Source organism: Chaetodon trifascialis, chromosome 2, assembly GCF_039877785.1.
Source record: "Chaetodon trifascialis isolate fChaTrf1 chromosome 2, fChaTrf1.hap1, whole genome shotgun sequence".
Taxonomy (NCBI): domain Eukaryota; kingdom Metazoa; phylum Chordata; class Actinopteri; order Chaetodontiformes; family Chaetodontidae; genus Chaetodon; species Chaetodon trifascialis.
Window position 1 is genome coordinate 8,088,319 of NC_092057.1, and position 19,860 is coordinate 8,108,178.

The 19,860-nt window shown below is 47.2% G+C and overlaps 2 protein-coding genes across 4 annotated transcripts; both read right to left on the reverse strand.

Annotated features, from left to right (window-relative positions):
• Nucleotides 1-420: 420 nt before the first annotated feature.
• Nucleotides 421-7,989, reverse strand: LOC139343864 (tetraspanin-5). Of its 3 annotated transcripts, XM_070981714.1 has the most exons (10): nt 7,594-7,989; nt 5,940-5,990; nt 4,941-5,087; nt 4,691-4,861; nt 4,473-4,598; nt 3,490-3,537; nt 2,807-2,923; nt 2,664-2,725; nt 2,088-2,140; nt 421-1,989 (listed from the first exon to the last, which is right to left on the reverse strand). In XM_070981714.1, the coding sequence occupies exons 1-9, from the start codon at nt 7,675-7,677 to the stop codon at nt 2,128-2,130; spliced, it is 819 nt and encodes a 272-aa protein (XP_070837815.1). In that variant the 5' UTR covers nt 7,678-7,989; the 3' UTR covers nt 421-1,989; nt 2,088-2,127. The 3 variants fall into 3 exon arrangements, with proteins under 3 accessions (XP_070837815.1, XP_070837807.1, XP_070837800.1); XM_070981706.1 differs by lacking the exon at nt 421-1,989 and having other exon boundaries at nt 2,004-2,140; XM_070981699.1 differs by lacking the exons at nt 421-1,989; nt 2,088-2,140; nt 2,664-2,725; nt 2,807-2,923; nt 3,490-3,537 and having other exon boundaries at nt 4,162-4,598; nt 7,594-7,973.
• A 1,498-nt stretch (nt 7,990-9,487) lies between these two features.
• acer2 (alkaline ceramidase 2) lies at nt 9,488-19,019 on the reverse strand. Its single transcript, XM_070990479.1, has 6 exons — nt 18,691-19,019; nt 18,366-18,480; nt 15,593-15,734; nt 14,982-15,119; nt 11,882-12,019; nt 9,488-11,639 (listed from the first exon to the last, which is right to left on the reverse strand). The coding sequence occupies exons 1-6, from the start codon at nt 18,802-18,804 to the stop codon at nt 11,453-11,455; spliced, it is 834 nt and encodes a 277-aa protein (XP_070846580.1). The 5' UTR covers nt 18,805-19,019; the 3' UTR covers nt 9,488-11,452.
• Nucleotides 19,020-19,860: the final 841 nt, after the last annotated feature.

Consider the following 19,860-nt stretch of genomic DNA (forward strand, 5'->3'; position numbering starts at 1 on the left):
ACTCCAACAACATGTTGAGAGGTGTTCCCGACATAAAGAAATGAGTTTTTCTTACAATAAACAATAATCAGCCTCAATCCCACCTGAAGCTTTTTAATTCGAGCGTAACACAGAAACAGAAAACTGAGCGTCTGAATCAGACTGAGATCATCGTCCTTTAACTGCAGATCATCAGAAAATGAAGGTGAAACACAGCATGAAAAGGGGAATCTGTGCAGAAAAGGTTCATTTTGCTTTGATTTGCAGCAGCTCAGCAGATGATGATCTTCACTCCAAACACTAGATGGCAGCATTGAGTAACTTGTTGAGTAAGTGTTCACGGTAACATGACACGTTCAAAGCGTCTCATTTTTACCCTTCATGCAGTTTAAACATTGAATCTCATGTTTTTCACTTGTTGATTCATCTGCTTTGAGGTTTTGGTATTTTACTGACTTTATTTATTTTTTATCACCATTTTTAACAAAGCTTCCTGTTTGTGTTCAGGATGTTGGTTTTTAACTCGTCTGTACTCCACATGAAGTCTCTGCCACGAGGAGAAAAGGTCGAGTGACAATGACAAGACCAGATCGCTCACGGTCAAGATGAACCTCACAAGAGAGCCATTTATCTCTGACATGTTTTCTAATAAATGTCGAAAAATATCTTTAATTTTCTCAGATTTATTAATAACTTTGACTCAAGCTCGACTTACAGTATGCAAACACTGACAAAAGGATATAAAGAAGCACATTTATTCAGATATATATTTACAGCCTGTCACATCCAGTTATTTACAACAATCAGGAGAACAAACAAAAGCAGAATCAGGAGTCTGTGGAAGTCAATCACAAATATGGCACTGAGCGGTCGGAGGAGGTGTGACCAGTCAACAATCATGAAGCTTTGAGTGGAAAAAGGGATGTTTGAGCCCCGTGCTGCTGAATTTTAAGAGCTCGGCTCATCGAGGCTGCAGAAGATGCTGCTGCACTCACGGATGCACTTCTGTTAAAGGGCATCACACAAAAAGATGGAAGGAAGAAACGTGAGCTCGATCTGTAAGTCTGCACGGAGGGTAAAGCTGGTGTTTGAGCCCGTGTGCTCTGCTCTCAGGTCCGGTGTGTAACGTCTGCAGCCTGTCTGAAGCAGCCGTGGAAACAGCCTCTGTCCTGATTTTCCCGTGAAAACTTACAGATCAAAACATAAAGAAACACAAGCAACAAGGCGTCTGCTCAGATTTCCTCAAAGCAACAGAACAGAATGAGCGAACGGCGTCAGCGAGCTGATGTGACAACACGCGTTTTCTGTCCAGAGGCTGCTGCTCGACTTCAGTAACAGTCAGGACAGAGCCGGCGAGCGGCTCCGTCGCTCTCATAAAGATTAAAGTGCTTAAGGCCGACCTTGATTTAGACCAAACTGCTGATCCCTTCATGACGCTGCGACAGCGAATCAGCTGCTTCCAAACTGAACGTCTAAGACGTGAAAGATGAAAATAAACGTGAATTCTGCAGCTTTGAGGAGATCCCATTAAACATTCAACAAAGTGCTCACCAGCCCATTCACGCTAAGCTACGGACTATTTTACAATTATTTTAAAAATACTGAACATGACTGAGATACATTTAGGAGAGCCAATGTCCTACCAACAGACAAGAGGCATGCAGTGCATTTCCAGAGTCACTTCATCTCTGAACATAGAAAATCACGGCCCTTTTCTGAATGAAGCACCACCTCTGACGACACCTTCCTTCCTGTTTCCTCCTTCCTGTTTCCTGTCTCGACGGTCATCTCGTCTTTCACAGACTGAAGCACTGACTTCACCGTCAAACAGCCTGCTGTGTTTGATCCGTCCTGTACGAGAGCGACACCACAGCACAGCCTGGAGTTTGTGCTGCATTCAGAAGAAGGGCCACAAGTCTCTTTAAAAATAACTCTATAACACTATTTACACATCAGACTCTTGGTTCTGGACACATGAGCTGTTCATTCATTCCCTTCATTGCTGGAGTCCTGAAGACAGAGGACACGTGAGTGGAGACACAGTCAATCAGTCCAAATGCAGATATTTCTAACCTGCTGAGCTAATGATGGAGTCTCGCAGTGCCCACCTGGTTCATCCGTTCCGCCTTTGGAGATCCTGACGTGGTCTTAAGTAAACAAACTGCACAAAAACAAGAAGAAGATTTCAGAGCAGAGGAAATAAAACAAAAACACAAAAGGACTCGCTTTGCTCGAGCTGACGATGAACTCTGAAAACATTTCGCCTGAAGTCACTGTGACTGACTTCGGGCTAAATGCTACTGTTTGCATGCTAACACAAGCACAATAGTTAGAGAATGTTTACCATTTAGCTTAGCATGTTAGCATGCTAACGTTTGTTAATTAGCAGCAAACACAAAGTGCAGCTGAGGATGCTGGGAATGATGTTGTTTCATATTATCTTCATTATCTATTAGATCTCATATTACACTTTATATTTTACTTAATATTCACAGAAACTAAAATAAATTCGTCTTATTACAATGAATTTCTTTATTTTACTGTCTGTTTATTTGTGCTTATTGCCGTCCCCGCCGTGATCAATAAAGGTTTATCTCATCTGGTGATAAATCAAAGTAATGGACATTTTCCTCACAACCATGACCGTCAACCTCACTCATTGATCACTCATTGGAGACGCCTACCAGCTCTCTCTCACGGCTTCGATGTCGCTCACGAGGTTCTGCGCCAAGCAGATGCCAAAAATCTAAAACGGGAAACAGATTTCAGACCAGCTGAATTAAAGTGTGACAGACATCAGGTAACAGACCAAAGACGACCTCCTGACCTGCAGCAACGCAATCCCAATGAAGATGCCCGCCACCACGGTCAAGTTGTCCTGAAGCCACTTCTCAAACTGAGGAACGCAGCCTTTGATGTAGATGAAGGTTCGCTGCTCAGAGTCCTGACAGAAGAAGAAGAACAGGACGAAGCAGCGTTACGATGGAGCCGGATCAAACCTCTGAACGTTTCAGGAGCGTCTGTCTGCACTCGGGTTGGGACTGACTCCGCTTGCAGAACTTGACAGCCGTTATTTTTAACTGCAGAACATGATGCTGCTCTTCATCTCATGGTCCTTTCACAATAAAAGCCCTCTAAACTAACATCACCCAGTTGTTAACGTGCACTTGGCCCACTGCTTTCTGCTCTGACTCATTAAAACTAGTTCTCTCCAGCTTTCTGTCAGGAAAACAAACGCAGCCGTTTCCTCACGTTATGCTAACATGGAGCCAGCGGTGGGGGAGGGGTCTCCATCTGCAGTGCATTGCTGCACAGTGAGTAATACCACAAGTGCTGATGGGGAGCCAGCTGCTGTGTGTTGAAGACACAAGGGAGTTGGGAAACACCCTGAAAGAGGAATACTGTGCCCAGGGTGGAGAGCCTGGTGATGGCCTGCATGAGGTGACGGCCTGATTTCCAGGCTTTTACCTCAGAGGATGCAGCAGATGTGTGTTCATGAGAGCGACTCACCGTCTTCGCTCGGATGTCGTAGCCACACTGAGTGTTGATGACGTCTTCCTGTGAAGAGAACATGAGTTCATGTGAGCTGCTGAGTTCTGGACATTTAAAGTCTGTCTTCTATTGGATGTAATGGAAGTGGGGGACACTCAGCTCAAGCACCAAAAAACATGTCTGAAAAACTCAACAACCATCAGAAATGATGACCTGCTTACTGGAGATCATCCACAGATGCTGTTCTGAGCAGTTTAACGTAGGACGGTTTCCTTTCTAGTGAACTACATCAACAGAAGGAGCCGTGCATCTACACCCTGAACATTGCTGCTGGCTGCTGGACATTAGCTTTTAGCTAACCGATACTGCTAGCTAATGTTAGCAATCAGCTGAGGAGGACATTTGTGGGAGTTTTATTTTGAAGTCTCAGACTGGAGATGTTTCAGGATGTTTAAGACTGAGGTCTGATGTTTTTAATCCAGCCTTGAGGGTGAATAATACCTCAGAGAACATCATGTGTTCTAGCATTTTCTCCTCTTGCTAAATGTTATGAGGAGCTGATATCAGGGAGGACGACTGGGTGGAACAGTCTGTCCTCGGGTCAGCAAATAAAAGAGACTGTTGTGCAACTTGACAGTGAAGCGCGGCTGTTTTGCTGAGGCAGAGAGCTGTCGCTGCTTCGCACAGAGAGCAGCAGCCAAAAACTGCTCTGGTCACAGTAACTCCTCCCAGCTGCTTCCAGACTCTGCTGTGCTGGCAGAGTCTGACCAAAGACTAAACACTGAGGCCCGGACGTCCTGCTGGACGGCAGCCATGACAGCTGACAGCTCCGCCAGCCGTCTGCTGGACGCAGATAACCGAGCTATCTGTGGCAGGGCGGACCTCCGACCACCAGCTCTGGAAACAGGTTCCCGAGCGACTGACTGGACTTTAACTTTGACACAGTCCCGCCCGCCAGCCGGCGCTTCACCCTGACGGACTGTGAAGTGAGTTTTTCCTACCGCTGGATCTTTGGTGCAGCAGGAAAAGGGAACGCCGCACTTCTCACGGCTCGGGTTGGAATCGGTGCAGTTGAAGTAGATGTTCAAATTCCAGTCGTCAGCTCCAAACGCTCCGCAGCACTCCCACTGCGAGGTCAAACACACAACCCCCCCCACAGTAAGTCAACAACAGGAACACAGAAACAGAACCGTCATGGACACCAGAGAACCCCGCTCACGTATTCCTGCGTGAAGTCGATCAGGTTCTGCAGATCGATGTCGTCTCTGTAGGCCCGAATGTTGTTGTTGATGAAAAAATTGAGCTGGTCCTTGATCCAGTCTTTGAAGACGAAGGCCAGGACACCTGCGGTCAGCTCCAGGAAGAAGATGATCCCCAGGAAGACGGAGAACTGAAACACGCAAACACAACCACGCGTTAGCAGGAGACCAGTGAGTCTTCCTCTCGTTACGTCTGATGAGAGAACATACAAATTTGAGCAGGAAGGAGTTTTCTCGCAGCGCTCCGATGCAGCCGGCGAACCCGAGGATGAACATCACGCCGCCCACGACCAGGAAGAGCCAGACCGGGTCGAACCCGCCGAGGTCCGTGATGGACGAGATGTTGGAGAGGACGCCCTGCAGAAGAAGAGGGAAGCGTTAGAAGCTCCTCTGAGCTTCAGCTAAAATACTCTGACAGGTGGTCCCAGGGTCGACACCCCCCTCAAAATCCCAACATGATGAGCTCAGTTCACTACACCTGCAGGGAAAATCAGTCAGATGAGGAGAAAGATGCGGCTCACTCAACACGTTACGTCTTTGTTTGTTTGATCCGAACACGAATGGCGACGTCTAAATGGTCACAGTGACGCCGCCGCCACATTAACCTTAAACACGCGACAGATAACACGTTCACGAACGAGCTTCAGAGGAGCTCTGGACAGAGTCAGGCTAGCTGCTTCCACGGTTTGTGCTAAGCTAAGCTAACTGGCTGCTGCTGTTCCAGCTTCATATTCAACGAACAAACGCGAGAGAGGATTGGACCTTCTCATCTGACTGTCAGCAAATTTCCCACAATGCTGCACTGTGACTTTAAACATGTGAGGGTCTGCACTCGTCTCTGTTTCATGCCACTGTCAGCTGAATCTCTTTAGTTTGTGCGACAACAGAAGACATCTGAAGACCGTGAAGACCGCAGACATCCTGTCTTCTGACTACTGACCCAACAGTTCATGAAGCACAATAACCATCAGACGACGACAGTCACTGTCTGAAGAAGACTGAGCGCACACAGCGAGTGAATGCGTGAAATACATCAGATCCTTTCTTCTGTCCGTCCTTCAGGGACGGCCCAACGGAAAGCACGACATTCCTCTCTGATTCAGTAAGTGCACTGCAGACAGATGGGCGTGAACCCCGGGGGACGGACGTCCAGCATGTGAGCTGCTCAGTGTGTGGACAGACTGACACAGAGGGCAGCGGTGAACTCACCTTTTCGCTCCACGCCCACAGCCCGATGGCGAGGAAGGCCACTCCGAGGAACTGCGGGCACAAAGAGGACAGAGACAAGAGGACGGGATTACTGTGCTGCAGCTGAGACATGTCCAACCACACGGCAGCAGCCAGAGAAACCACAGAGAGAGTTTCCTGGCAGCCGCCCAGCGTCAGCAGGAGACTTCAGAGCGTCTTTACACAGCACCGAGGGCTACGGCAGCCTGTGAGGGACACCTCACCATTTCACATTTCAGAATACTGAATCGAGAAAACAAAAGTCTTCACACTCACAGTTTGATGAAATAAAACATAGAAAAGCTTTTAGTGTTTAGAAGAGAGCAAACTCTTTGTCTGCTGATGAAGACCATGGCTTTTTTTTATTGTCTGTCACAACAAAACATCTCTGTGTGGGATCAATAAAGTTTGTCTTGTCTTATCTTATCTTATCTTATCTTATCTTATCTTATCTTATCTTATCTCAGGTGTTCTTCAAAGAGCTGCTGTTAAGCCTTCATGAGACAGCAGGTCCTGCTTCAGGATTATAGGATATGAAACACTTTGCAGATGATCAGTGAAACGGCTGCAACGATTAATCAACTAGTCGATCGAAAGGAAATTAATTGCAAACTATTTTTCTACGTTTCTGGCATTTTTTTCCAGCAGAAACATCAAACATTTGCTGGTTCCAGCTTCTTAAATGTGTTATTTCTCTGTATATGACAGTAAATGAGGAGTTTCGGGCCGTCGGTTGGACAGAGGAAGCCGTTTGAAGACGACTTTTACAGATCAAACGATCAATCGATTGATTCATTGATAGATTAAGATGCAGCCTGCTGCAGAGGGGGGAGGAACAGAGCTTTAAACAACAGCCACCCTCCTCTGATGATCGGGGGCTGAAGGCCTCCTCTTCATCACTCTGAGGGCCATGACGGGCCACAAACACTGATGATTCGTTTGTCCGCTCATCTCAGAAAACAGAGCTCGTTATCTCGAGATAATGAGATAACTGATCGTGTCGGGCTCCTGCTGTTGCTCACGCTCACTGTCATCACGTCAGTGTTCTTCTTCATCAGTGTATTTTCATGAAAACACACATTGATGATCATGATTAGAGCTGTGGGTCGATATACTGGACGTGAACTGACCAATGACAGCGTCCGCTCTGACGGATCTTCCAGCGTCTCTGTGAGGGTTTGATGATTGATCAAACTGCTCATCATCATCTCCCTGAACCCCAGATTATTCCAGTACTGTAACGTGAGACCTGAGGAGCAGCGAACTCTCACTTTGGGGCCTGGAACCATCAAAGTTTTGGTGTTTTTCTTCGAGAAACGTCTTAAAAATTCACCTGTTGAGGTTTTCTGTTGTATTGATGATGCCATCAATAAGGTGTCCCCTTCATAAAGCAGATCTCAGCCTTCAACCTGTCCTGTCCCTGGAGGCCCACAGTGGGACGTCCATGAAGACATGTCAGGATGATGCAGCTGAAGATGAAGCCTGCCCCCCCCCCCTCCCCTGACACTGCCCCTGGCTGACACCTGGATGAGAGCAGGTGATGCTGTGATGCTCCACAGAAACAAAGCCAGCAGATGGCTGAAACGAGCCTGGAGCTGCTTCAGGCCTGAGGACCCGCAGAGGAACCGGGACTCACCCAGAAGATGATGTTGAACCCGAAGATGAAGTACTTGATGCAGCAGCTCACTTCATGAGCCTTGAAGTGCTTCCCTGACATCATCTCTCCCCTCGCGCTCCTCCTGCTTCTGGAAACACCTTTTTATTTTCAACGCGCCCTCGGTCGTTTCAGCGCCCCGTTATCAACCTCATCGTGTTTTTCGGCTGTAAAAAGGCGCAGAGGAGGCGCGGAGGAGGCGCGGAGGAGGTGCGGAGGAGCGTGTCTGCGCGGAGAGACTCAGCCTGGTCCTGATGAGGAGCTCTGAAGCCGAAACGATGAGAGAAAGCCACAGAAATCAACCAGATTTCAGCCGATGGTCTTCGATCTGACCCATAATCTAGACATGGCTGTTTTTGAGTGACAAGCCTGGGAGCCAATGAGAGCCTGTGCTGGGCGCGGGAGGCGGGATTTCCTCCAGCAGAGGGCGTCCCTGCCCTCAGATGACCATGAAGCACCGTAATAAAGCCACAGAGCCGTTTATTCATTAAAAACATGACGTCATCAAACAGCTCAATCGACATCAGGTCAGAAAACAATCAATAAAATCAGCTTCTTCTTGTCACTGTTCATTAAAGGTCATTTTACTGCACTCCAGCACGTTTTCTTTCACTGACCTTCTTTCCTTTTCTTCATGAAGCCAAAAGTGTCAAAAATTAATAAAATAATAAAAATATTTGGTTGTTTCACAAAATCTGTGTTCATCCATGTTTACATTTGTTCATTTAAAATAAGCTACAGAGGTGAAATCATGGCACATATTTACATATATTTAATTGTGGTGGTGCTCAGCAGAGACTTCATGAGGCTTTAAGTTAAATTTGTGAATCATTACATTCTTACCTGGAGTTTATTTATCATTTCTAGGCCTGTTTTAGGATTTCGATCAGATCTTTCAGTTTCTAGTTCCACACCTGAGAGGACCTACTTCCCTTCATTAAAGGTGATGCTCACAGACGATGCGCTTCCTCTTTCGTCTGCCTTCACATGCACACATGGATCAGGAGGCAGGTTTAAAAATCTGTGCGTTTGTCATTTTCCTGTAAAGTGTGGAGGACAGAGCTGCTTCCATCAGATTTCTCACTTCTCTAGTTTTCTTTAAAGCTGCTTGAAGTTCACACAGTGGACAGAAAAAGAAGAACTCTGCCCCCTGGTGGCAAAAAGCATCACCTGCATCACAGAGAGTCTCACTGCACTGTGTGATGCAGAAGAGCAATCCTACAGAGTACAAATACCACTAAAAGTCTCGCAATCTGAGTATTAACAGCAGTAAAAACTATGTAAAACCTTCCAGACTGTTAGATTTCAGGTCCTGAAAAGTCCAGAGATATTTTTTAATCTTTACATAATTTGTACACAGAAGCTGTCATCGTGCGGCAGGAGCTTTGTTGTTGTTGTTGTTTGTTTTTTGGGGGCTTTGGGGGGCGTCCTGTTAGTTTTCCATAGCTGAAAACAGCTGTGAGGGTCTGTGAGGCCTCTAATCAATAACAATCGATCACTTTCAATCAGAATCTCCATCAGTTCAACAAATGAAGTTAAAAGTACAGCGTTTATCTCTGAAATGAAGTGGAAGTAGAAAGCAGCATAAACAAGACATAACCAATAAAGTATCTCAATATTGTACTGAAGCACAGCACTTGAGTACATGTGCTTCATGAAGTACAGCACTTGAGTGCATGTACTTCATGAAGTACACTGAAGTACAACACTTGAGTGCATGTACTTCATGAAGTACACTGAAGTACAGCACTTGAGTGCATGTACTTCATGAAGTACACTGAAGTACAGCACTTGAGTACATGTACCTCAGTGAGTCATGTTTTTGCCAAGGCGTCGTCGCAGCAGGACGCTGATCTGAGGAAGAAACAGTCGTCACTCTGAGTATTGGTTTGGTTTATTACAGAAAATAAAATAAAGTACTGATGTTGGAATCTAGTACAAATATTTGCTTACAAAACAGGATAAATTATGAAAATAAATACCTCTGTGCAGTTTGTCTGTACTGTCAATGCAGGCAGAGAAAAACTGATTTATGTACACGTGGAAATCCAGAGAAAAGCTGGCGATCGCAGCTCGAAACAAGACGCCAGCAGGATGCAGAGTGCAGCGTTCAACACACCGGAGCGCTTCCTCTGAGGAAGACCACGGACTCAGTCTTCATCAACCATGAGGATCAGATTCAAAGCGACCTGCAGCACATCAGAGATGCTGTCTGGCTTTTTTTCACATTGTCAGTAATGAAGATTCTCCTGAAAAGAACCTAAAAAACACTGTTTTTACGTACTTTTGGCAACACAAAGGTCGTCATCAGGCGATATCAAAAATCAGTCGCCCTTCAAATTTGGCTACACTTCATTTAGAAAAATAGAAATCGTTTTGGATTTCACAAAATACACAAAAATACCACTTTAATGATTCCTCTGCACATCACCATCCTTCATTCATTCTGGAGGCTTGAGTTCCCAGAAGCCTTTGCAGAAGAACACAAGTGAATGACAGTGAAGCAGTTTGAGGTGTTTTCAGTCGGTTTGGTGAAGAAGCTTTGGTGCTCGAGGTCATCAATACTGATCAATAAAACTCTGATTGATCCACATGTTCACCTGCTGCCTCCTCACCTGTCTGCTATCTGACGCAGTCGTTCACCTGCTTCTCCCCTTTGAGAGCAAAGTGCTTCAGGCAGTCTGTCACCGTGTGATTAAGGCTTTTTGCACAGTTTTCATAGTTTTGATGAAATTTAGCACGAACTCTAAAATACTGGGGCTGGAATAAATAACCTGAACGGACGACAGGGCGGGAAAAATCTGAAATCTGAAGCGTAAGAAGTCAAGATCGCGCTGTGAAAGCGACGCTTTGAGAACCTTCATTCATTCATTCTGTGCAAAATAAGTCACTGCTTGCTCCAACAGTCGATCATTTTTCGACACGTTTCCACGTCACCTTCTGTTTCTGTTTCCTTTGTAGTTTGGCTGATGTCAGAGGTACCTGTTTATCCACGACGAGCAAACAGCTGAACGTACTGTCAGTCGACTAAATACGTACAAGAATATATTAACACGTTTCAAACGCTATGCTGAACATCACAATGGCATGCTGGGAGAGAGATAGAGGGAGAGGGAGGGAGAGAGAAAGAGAGCGAGACGCTTTCAGTGTTACTGACGCTCTGGACGTCCCTTTGATGCATCACTCAGCGTCGTTAGCTCGACATCACAGGCCGCTCATCTCATCAGAAGTTAGAAAAAGGAACGCTGAGGCGTCACAACGGACGCCATCGTTCAGGTTCCTCGACATAAATGAAGCTTCGTTATGAGGAGAGGATGAACGACGACCGCGTGACGTCGAGGTAACGGCGTTACAAACCAGCAGCTGTGACGGCGTGGACCAAACAGCTTCTTCTAACACTGAAGGTCAACTGAGCGTCACGACGTCATTGATGCTCAAGACGATGAATCACAGTTAGTTTGTGAACGTGATTTCATGACGGGCTGGCTGCACCTATCAGATGCTGGATTAGCATTTCTAAAGTCAATGTGGCGCTTTATGACGAGGTTCTCACTATAAAATGTACAAAACATCGTCTTTACAGAAGCCTGAAATGCATAATAACACTGACCGGGTCGCCTCCGCAGCCTGAGGACGTGTCTGAACACTGAAAACATTTCTTGGCTTTGATATTTAAAGTCAGTCTGTGTCGCCATGCGGTGAAACCAGACAGAAGAAGGAAAAGATGAATCCTCACAGATGTGCATCACCTCCATCGCCCCGTCACAGGGGGACGGAGCCCTGCCGCCACCGCCGCCGCCGTGCTGTCCGGATGGGCAGTGGCGCCGAGGCTCGGCTCGCCTTACGTCACCTTGACGGTGGACTTCTTGTGGACGCACAGCAGGCAAACATAGGGCACGCCGATGAAGGCCCACTTCTCGTTGGGCCAGAACATGATGACGGGCCCTCGCTCCGGGGCCTCGGTCGCAACGTCGAAGTAGGCGAAGCAGACGCAGCCCAGGTAGGAAGCCAGACAGATGAGGATGTGCCTGTGAGGGTGAGACGAGAGCAAGGGTCAAGCAAACCAACGATGGACAACAGAAAGACGAAGAGCGTCGACGAAGCTTCAGAATCTGAAACCTGAGACTTCATTCATCAAGACAGACTCTAATAATAAGATTCAAAGACTTTTAGGACTTCATCATAGACACAGAGGACTTCATAAGATGGAGATTTTCATCGTGTTTCAGCTTTAAAACGGTAATTTCTCCGGAGCCACGCCTGAACTCACCATGCACAGTGTAAGTAGGGAAAGTTGACCGACGACCACATCTCACAGAAGATCCGGTCACTGATCCAGCAGAGCAGAGCCAGCGCCCACCAGATCCCAGAGACCAGGCCCAGCTTGAACACGCGAGGGTTTTCACACCTGCAGGGAGCAAGCAGAGCTCTGAGGTGTGCACAGGTGTGCACAGGTGTGCACAGGTGTGCACAGGTGTGATGGCCACACAGACGCAAACATGTTCATGTTCACATTCATCACGTGTTGAAGCTCGGAGCGTTTGATCTCAAATATGCAAAACTTTTGGCCACTTATTTATTTCTTGGTGACTGTTTGGCTTCTCCTCTTCCTCGTTTCTGTGATTGACTTGATGTCACATGAAGGTCGTGACCTCTGCGGTATAAATGAAGCATGAATGAATGAATGAATGAACTGAAGGGGTTTCCTCCTCGTTCTTGTTGGCGGCTGTCAGACCTGTGATCCAGACGCCGTCTCCTCTGCTCTCCTTCACAGATCTCCAACTGGACGCTGCGCTGACCTACTGAGACTCGAGCTAATCCAGAGCGCCGCTGATAATCTATTCTTAGTCCTGCTGACACACGCGCCGCAGGCTGAGGAGAACGCCGAGCAACGACACAAAGACGAGCGAGGAAGCCTGACTGGACGATGAGCTCAGCCAGTCTGACGGTTTGTCAGCGCCTGATGAAGTCATGCTGGTTTACACGCTTTAATTGAAGGCCGCCATCGTTTCAAGGAGTCGACTTCCAGAAAGCAGATAAACAGCAGAGCAGCAGCCATGAAGGCTCGGCGCCAACAGAAAGACCAGTTTAAAGTTAGCGTTAGCAAAATAAACGAGTATTTCCATTTTATGCAACTTCTACTCCACTGATCCACTGTTAATGCAGAGCATGCTGATGATGCAGCTGTAATGCTGACATGTAAAGCGTCATGAGAGGCTCTGACATGTTCGTAACCTTCAGGTGGAAGTCAGCGTGAAAGCACATGAACCACCAAACCTGCCGGTCAGGACAGACTCAGCCAGGCTGCAGGATCAAAACCTTTGATTCAGCGCTTCGTGTCACTCTGATTTCTTCTGTCAGACGTTCTGCGCTCTCACTTTAAGCGAGTCAGTTAATGAACCGAGCTGCCATCGTTTTACATAACTGGTCCGGAGAGGGAGAGGGCTGCTCATCTGCAACAGGAAGTACAAGAAGGAAGGGCAGCGATGGTTGGTCCCAGAGGGAAACAGGCTGTTAAACTGTCAGCAATACGTGGGCTTGCACATGGGAGCAGATTCAGGCTCAATAAGTGCCACACGCTGGCCGACACCCCTTCATGCTGACAAACATCCCCAGACAGAAGCATCACCAGGCCGCCGGATGTCTGGGGTACGTGCCTATCAGCTCAAACAGAAGCAAGCAAGAAAGATAAGAAACATGACATGAGGCAGACCTCTCCTCCAGAGCGCCGTGGAGAGTCTCTGCTGGAGGCAAAGATAAGTGAAGGAAAGGCCGGCCTGTCGATCCGGACCGAGAGCCGCTGGCCTCGGTCTCGGGGGAAAAGACAGGAAGAGGCTGGAGAGAAGGCCTCACGCTGACCACAGACGCCGCAGATAAGAGGCCAGACGCTGGTTCTGCTTCACACGAGACGTCAGTACAAACTGTATCCTGACAATATGTGAACAAACGTGGGTCAGAATCAGCTTTTCAATCATTCTTTCCAGCTGAACTGTGACTGGTATCACTGCTTCAGCGCTTTCCCTTCTGCAGTATCTGTGGTGGACATTTGACACAGCAGACAAGCTGCCTCAGAGCAGCTGGACGCGAGCTGATCAGGCGCCAGCCGCCGGGCTGCACAAAGAGCAAACAACAACAGAGCAGTGCGTCGTCTCTGAGGGCAAGAGTCCAGAGTCAGCCAGCGCCACAGGAATCTCTCCCACTTAGCGGCAGAAAAACAGATGACTGCCACTCGCAGAAATGTCAAGACTTCACTAACAGGTCGAACAATGGATGACTGAAGGGTAAAGACTGACGGCGGCGAGCGGAGGATGTGGGAAACGGAAACACATTACTGTGACGGAGGAAAGCTGGAGAGCCACGGCGGCTTATTGTGTGTTTTCAGGAACATTCTTTCACTTCATAACAGCCTATAATTAGCCTGGAACAGACGGCAGCTCATTAGACAGGCCAGAGGTGGCGAGCTGAACGTACGAAGCCCCCGACCCACATCCATCCAACACGCCAGCGTCACTGATACCTGCTGCTGCACGAGCTGCTCAACTCACAGCAGCTGAAGCCTGAAGGGTGGAGGTGGAGAGCATCAGGATTAAAGGAGATGAACAACATGACACTAAAGCTTCATGTCTGTCTTTGAGCTGAACACATCTGCGTTTCAGAATCGTCTGATTTGTCTTTTTCTCGGTTAGCGTGCTGTCACACAGCTGCTTGCTTTTGATTGGACGAGCTACAGATGTTTCCTAGCAACTGATTGACACACGACTGAAGTCTCTGCCGACTGAAAGGTTTCAACGGTGGAACCTGATTCAGTTCATGTCTGGTTGACATGGAGGTTCGTCGTCTCTGAGGCTCAGCATCACTTCCTCAGCTGCTTCTGAAGCTTTCCACCGCCCGGCGGTCGTCCTCAGCAGGTGGACGTCTCACGGATAAGACGTCTTCAAGCTTTTAGTTAGAGAGAACTTTGGAGGGACTGAATGAACAAACAGTGGATTTCTGTGCTGCTCACAATCACACATCCCACATTCCCAAACCCTGATCCAGGACCGCCTCAGTGTGCCGGTCCTGATCCAGGACCGCCTCGGCACACTGAGAATGGCGTATGGTGGGTTGATAAAAACATGAGGAAGACAAATGACTGAGTGTGACAAAGGCTTTTTCTTGAAGTCAGTACAAACGCACAGATGGTGCAGGATTTGTTTGTCTTTCTCCAGAACTCCAGAGGAGTCTGTGATGAGGAAGAGGAGCTTTGTACGGACTTTAACGGAGGAGTTAGAGAAAATCAGGTTTTTGGTCTTTTGCACAGATTTCTTTGTCTTTAAAAGTGAGCGCGGCGGTCCTGATCAGGGCCGGCGCTGTCAAACCTTCTCACTGACCTCTTCAGCTCGGTGATGAGCAGCGCCGTGCAGGGGATGCCCAGAGTCATCAGCGACAGCGAGTTGACGACGGGCTTGACGAAGGCCAGGCCGGTGGTGATCCCCGACAAGATACCGATGACCACTTTGAACCTCGACCTGGTTTGAAAAGCAAAGAAAAGGTCAGAGCGACGGAGTTTCACTCTGTGGACATGATTGTGAAACTCTGAAGGAATGCTGGCTCTTTGCCTCCGAGCCGCCACAGCACAGCAGCAATAATAAAAAAACAGGGCAGAGGCTGAAGTGACCGAGCGGCCATGACGGCCCGCGACCATGGAAAGAGAAGTGCAGACATGTGATGCAGCTTTCAGTGGTGTCAGCTATCTCAGACAGGCCTATTATTAAACAGGCAGAGCAGGTCACATGACAGCCGACAGTCCACAGACGAGTCTGCTGCTCGTCTTCACCGGATAAAAACGGCGCTGGCCGACATGCAGAGATCACTTCCTCCTCTGAACTCACCCATCGGCTGCTGTGTGTGATGCGGTGATGAGCTGCGTAGATGCAGCTCACCTGCACACCTGCACACCTGCGCTGAGCCTCAGCAGGTTTTCATTCACAGGTCAACGTACCGATCCCTCCTGAACATCCTGGGCAGGTATCTCTTGGGAAACCACATTGCGATGGCGCACATGAGCACCCACAAGATGGCGAGCTCATCCAGCATCTGGCCCAGGAAGCTGAGGGTGGCGTGGAAATACGTGGAGCCGATGCCTGAAAGACAGAGACATGAGAGCAGGACAGCGTTTGTCAGAGGGAAGAGGAGGGAATCCGTGTTGTTCAGTGTGTTAACGAGGACGGATCAACGAGATTAGGACAGGAAGCCAGTTTGTGTCAGCTGTGTGTGACGCGGACAGCGGACGAAAAAATGTCAGTCATCTGCCTTCCTGTGTGACACTGCGAAGAACCACGATGGCTTAAACTGAAGCTCCACTCAGGAGACGCGTCACTGTCAGAGAGCTTTGGACGCTGTGGACGGACACAGCGGCTAGCGTCTGCTTGTTATCACGACCCGCAGACCGTCTACCGCTACAGCTATCTGTCTGCAGCAGATTCCTTCATGTCAGCTCACTTCTTATCCCAGAGGGACGCTCCCAGTCTGAAGACAGCGATCAGACCGAGCTGTCTCCGCGCTCGTCTGTCTCAGGCAGTCAGAACAAACCTGTCCCCTGTCACGCTGTCTCTTTCTACCAAAAACTGCAAACACTCAGAGGTTCCAACTTCCCAGCTGTAAATATGAGCTGCCTCTCTTCACTTTGGACAAAATGAGACACCAGAGACGTCACATTGGACAGGACTGGGACACAGCGAAAGACCAAATGAAAAAAGTACATGACAAATGAACAGCAGAGCAGCCGTGTCAAAGCATATGAGACACACACACGCACACAGAGCTGAGGCTAATGCTAAAGGACACTTGGACTGTTTTTCCACTCAGTGGAGGACACATGAAACCATGTAACCTCCACATTCCTGACCGCCGCACGTTAGCATCTGTGCTACGGAACAAGAAACGCTCCACCGGAAACAGAGGGCTGGTTTGGAGGGCAGATGTTAAACTGGGCTAAATGGGAGACGTGGGAACGAGGACAAACGTCCCGTTTCACGTCTGAGCCATTGTTCGTCATTCAAATGCATTTCAGCAGCTTGTTTTCTGTTGTCCAGTAAGGTCACCTGTTGGGAACGGGGGGGGGGGGGGCAGTTATCTGTGCTGACCAGTGTTTCCAGAACAGACCCTGGATCAGTCACCTCTGTGCAGAAACACTGTTAAATCAAAGGAGACTTCAGCAGGGTGGAGGACAGAGACGGAGGAGGAAACCTCCACCCGGACGGTGCTGCTGTTAGGGCTGCACCTACAGATTATCTTCAGATTATCTTCAGAGACAATTCATCTGCAGCTCGTTCCCTCAATAAATTCACTTTGTTTGGTTTATAAAGTCAGAAAATATCCAAACCGCCAAAACATTCAGTTTAATGTCACAAAAACCAGCAAATATCTGGTTTCTAAAGACTTTTTGCTTCTAAAATGACTGAAGTTGTTTACTGATCATCTCAATTTTCTGTCTCATGAATCTAATAAATCAATTTTTTGGTTTCTAATGTTGGAAAATAGAGAAAAAGGCTTTTGAGAGCATGTTATCACGATGTGTCTTACATGCAAGAAGACGATGTGTCTTACATGCAATCCACCAAAATATCCATCCATCCATTATCTATACCGCCTATCCCTTTCGGGGTTGCGGGGGGCTGGAGCCTATCCCAGCTACAATGGGCGAGAGGCGGGGTACACCCTGAACCGGTCGCCAGCCGATTGCAGGGCCACATACAAGGACAAACAAACATTCACACTCACACCTACGGACAATTTATAGTCACCAATTAACCTAATGAGCATGTTTTTGGTCTGTGGGAGGAAGCCGGAGTACCCGGAGAGAACCCACGCATGCACGGGAAGAACATGCAAACTTCACACAGAAAGGCCCCGCCTGACCCGGGGATCGAACCGGCAACCTTTTTGCTGTGAGGCACGCGCACTACCTGCTGCGCCACCGTGCAGCCATTCCACCAAAATATTCACAATCAATTAGAGCTGCAAGGATGTATTGATTAACCATTAATAGGCAATTATTTTGATAATCAGTGATTTCTGAGGAAAAAAGTCTGGATTCTCTGATTTCTCTGATCTTAAATGTGAATATGTTCTCCTTCTTTATTCCTCTCTCATACATCAAGACGTCATCTTGGACTTTATGAAACAGTGATGGACGTTTTTCACCATTTTCCGACATTTTATAAACCAAATGACCAATCGATTAATCAAGAAAACCATCGACGGATTGATCAACAATGAACATAATCATTAGTTCTTTAGGTTTCAGCTTTGATTTTGTGTCTTTTCATTGTCTATTTGTTCTTTTTCTACTTCTCCTTTTTATTCTTGTTGTAACAAGTTAATTTCCTCAGCGTGGGATCAATAAAGTCTTATCTTATCTTATCTTATCTTATCTTATCTTATCTTATCTCATCTTACCAGTTGCAGTCTTACAGTGGAGAAGCTGGAACCAGTGACTTTAATCTTAAAATTACTTGAGCTGTTTATGGATGATCTCATCAGCTGATCGATGGATGTGATCAGCAGCAGTGTTTCCTCTCTGATCGCACTGTAATACACTCTGTACAGTTCATCAGTACACACGCCGTGTTTTAATACTCGCTGTCATTTAAATGGAACGTGTATTTTAACTTCATAAAGATAACAGAGTGAAGTGAGGGCTCCCACACAGCTGAACAGAAACATGAAGGGGTCAAAGGTCATCACACATGAACGACAGCAGGCCGACTTACCGACCACCACCAGCAGAATCCATATGAGGTAAATCCCGCTGTTGAAATGTGTTGCATATTGGCGGAACAAGCACATTAATATGGGCGGCAAAACAAAAAACAAAATGTTGCTGATCTGAAATGATAAACAAAAGAAAGTTATGAGCAAAGAGCTTCAGAGCTGAGCTGACCGTCAGTGTGTCTTTAACAGTCACAACATGTGAAACCTGATGCTGACAGCAAATATCAGCTGACAGCTGGAAGCGCAGCACAAACCAAAGGCACGAGCTGGAAACTCTTTTCAGCCAAAACAAACAATGAAAACACATCAACCCTTCAAACCGACCGTGTTGTAAAACTCTGCGATGCTGGGGTAAATCAGGTAATTGCCTTCGCACCAGTCCACCTCCGAGCTGCCCGCCTGCAACTGGTCCCAAAAAATCAGATTAACGTCGCTCATGTCTGGACTCGTTCTCTCGGATGGACCGAGCGGACGACGAGAGAAGAAGTCCCCGTCTCTGGGCTCCTGCTCACGGCTACACGTCACCGGCAGCCAGCGGACGGTCCGTCCAGCAGCGCGATGAAGCACATGAACCGAGTGTGAGCCGCATTTTAAGCCTCTGTCCGTCCACAAAGCCTCCTGCTCGTCCTGTTGACAGCTGCTCTCTGCACACAAAGAGTGTCGACGCGCTGAAAGAGGACTCCCTCCCGTCTACTTCCTCCTGCGGGGAAACGTGACCACAGCGGCCACGGGACCGGAAGTCACCATTTATTTTGCTCTCTACAAAACCTGAACAACGAGGGATGATTCATTCCAAAGATAGTCAAAAGCTGATGAATAAAGACGTAATAATTCAGTCTCACATGAGGGATTAAACTGTTTCACATCACAAATATCAGAGTCAACTTTATTAGAACCAAAACATTTAAGCAGCTTTTGCTTTTGGTTTCATTCACTGCTTTCTTGTACTTCTTTGACAGTTAGATTTGTTTGTGCTGGTGTAGAGTGACTAAATACTGAAGTACTGAAGGTCAGTCCTGGGGTACTTGTGAGGTATAAGCAACTTATTCCTTGCAATCACCCTTGTTTATAGTATTGGTATTGGATGTATTTTGGATTTTGTGGACATGTGTTTAGTGCTGTATTATGTTAGATTTATACTTGCCACTCTCTCCTACTGTACTGCAACTGCTGTTGCTGCTGCAACTATTTCAGGATGAATAATGTTTTATTTTATCTTACGTTATTTCCATTTTATTTTATGCTTCTACTTAATTAGGTTTCCTTCACCTCTTTACTACATTTATTTGGCAACAACCAGATACTTTACAGATTATAAAACCCTACATGAGTGTATAAAGTCTTATGTTTTGTTCTAGTTCAATTACGGTCCATTTCAACCTGCTTCTGTGTTAAAATACTGCTTGTTGGAAATAATTGGCGCTAATTGTTGTTAATGAAGTGCATAAAGAGGTTTGTTTTTTTCCTAATGGAAAATAAAGGATTTTGTTCAGC

Bases quoted from the DNA above. Each gene is read 5' to 3' on its own strand.
- acer2 (XM_070990479.1), bottom strand. From the start codon at position 18,804: ATGAGCGACGTTAATCTGATTTTTTGGGACCAGTTGCAGGCGGGCAGC. The intron at 15,735-18,365 runs GTAAGTCGGCCT...TCTGTCTTTCAG, and splicing joins GATTCTGCTGGTGGTGGTCG to GCATCGGCTCCACGTATTTC. The intron at 11,640-11,881 runs GTGAGTTCAGGC...TCACCCTCACAG, and splicing joins CCCTACTTACACTGTGCATG to GCACATCCTCATCTGTCTGG.
- LOC139343864 (XM_070981699.1), bottom strand. From the start codon at position 7,677: ATGATGTCAGGGAAGCACTTCAAGGCTCATGAAGTGAGCTGCTGCATC. The intron at 5,991-7,593 runs GTGAGTCCCGGT...TTGTGCCCGCAG, and splicing joins GGTTCAACATCATCTTCTGG to TTCCTCGGAGTGGCCTTCCT. The intron at 5,088-5,939 runs GTGAGTTCACCG...CTTCTTCTGCAG, and splicing joins TGTGGGCGTGGAGCGAAAAG to GGCGTCCTCTCCAACATCTC.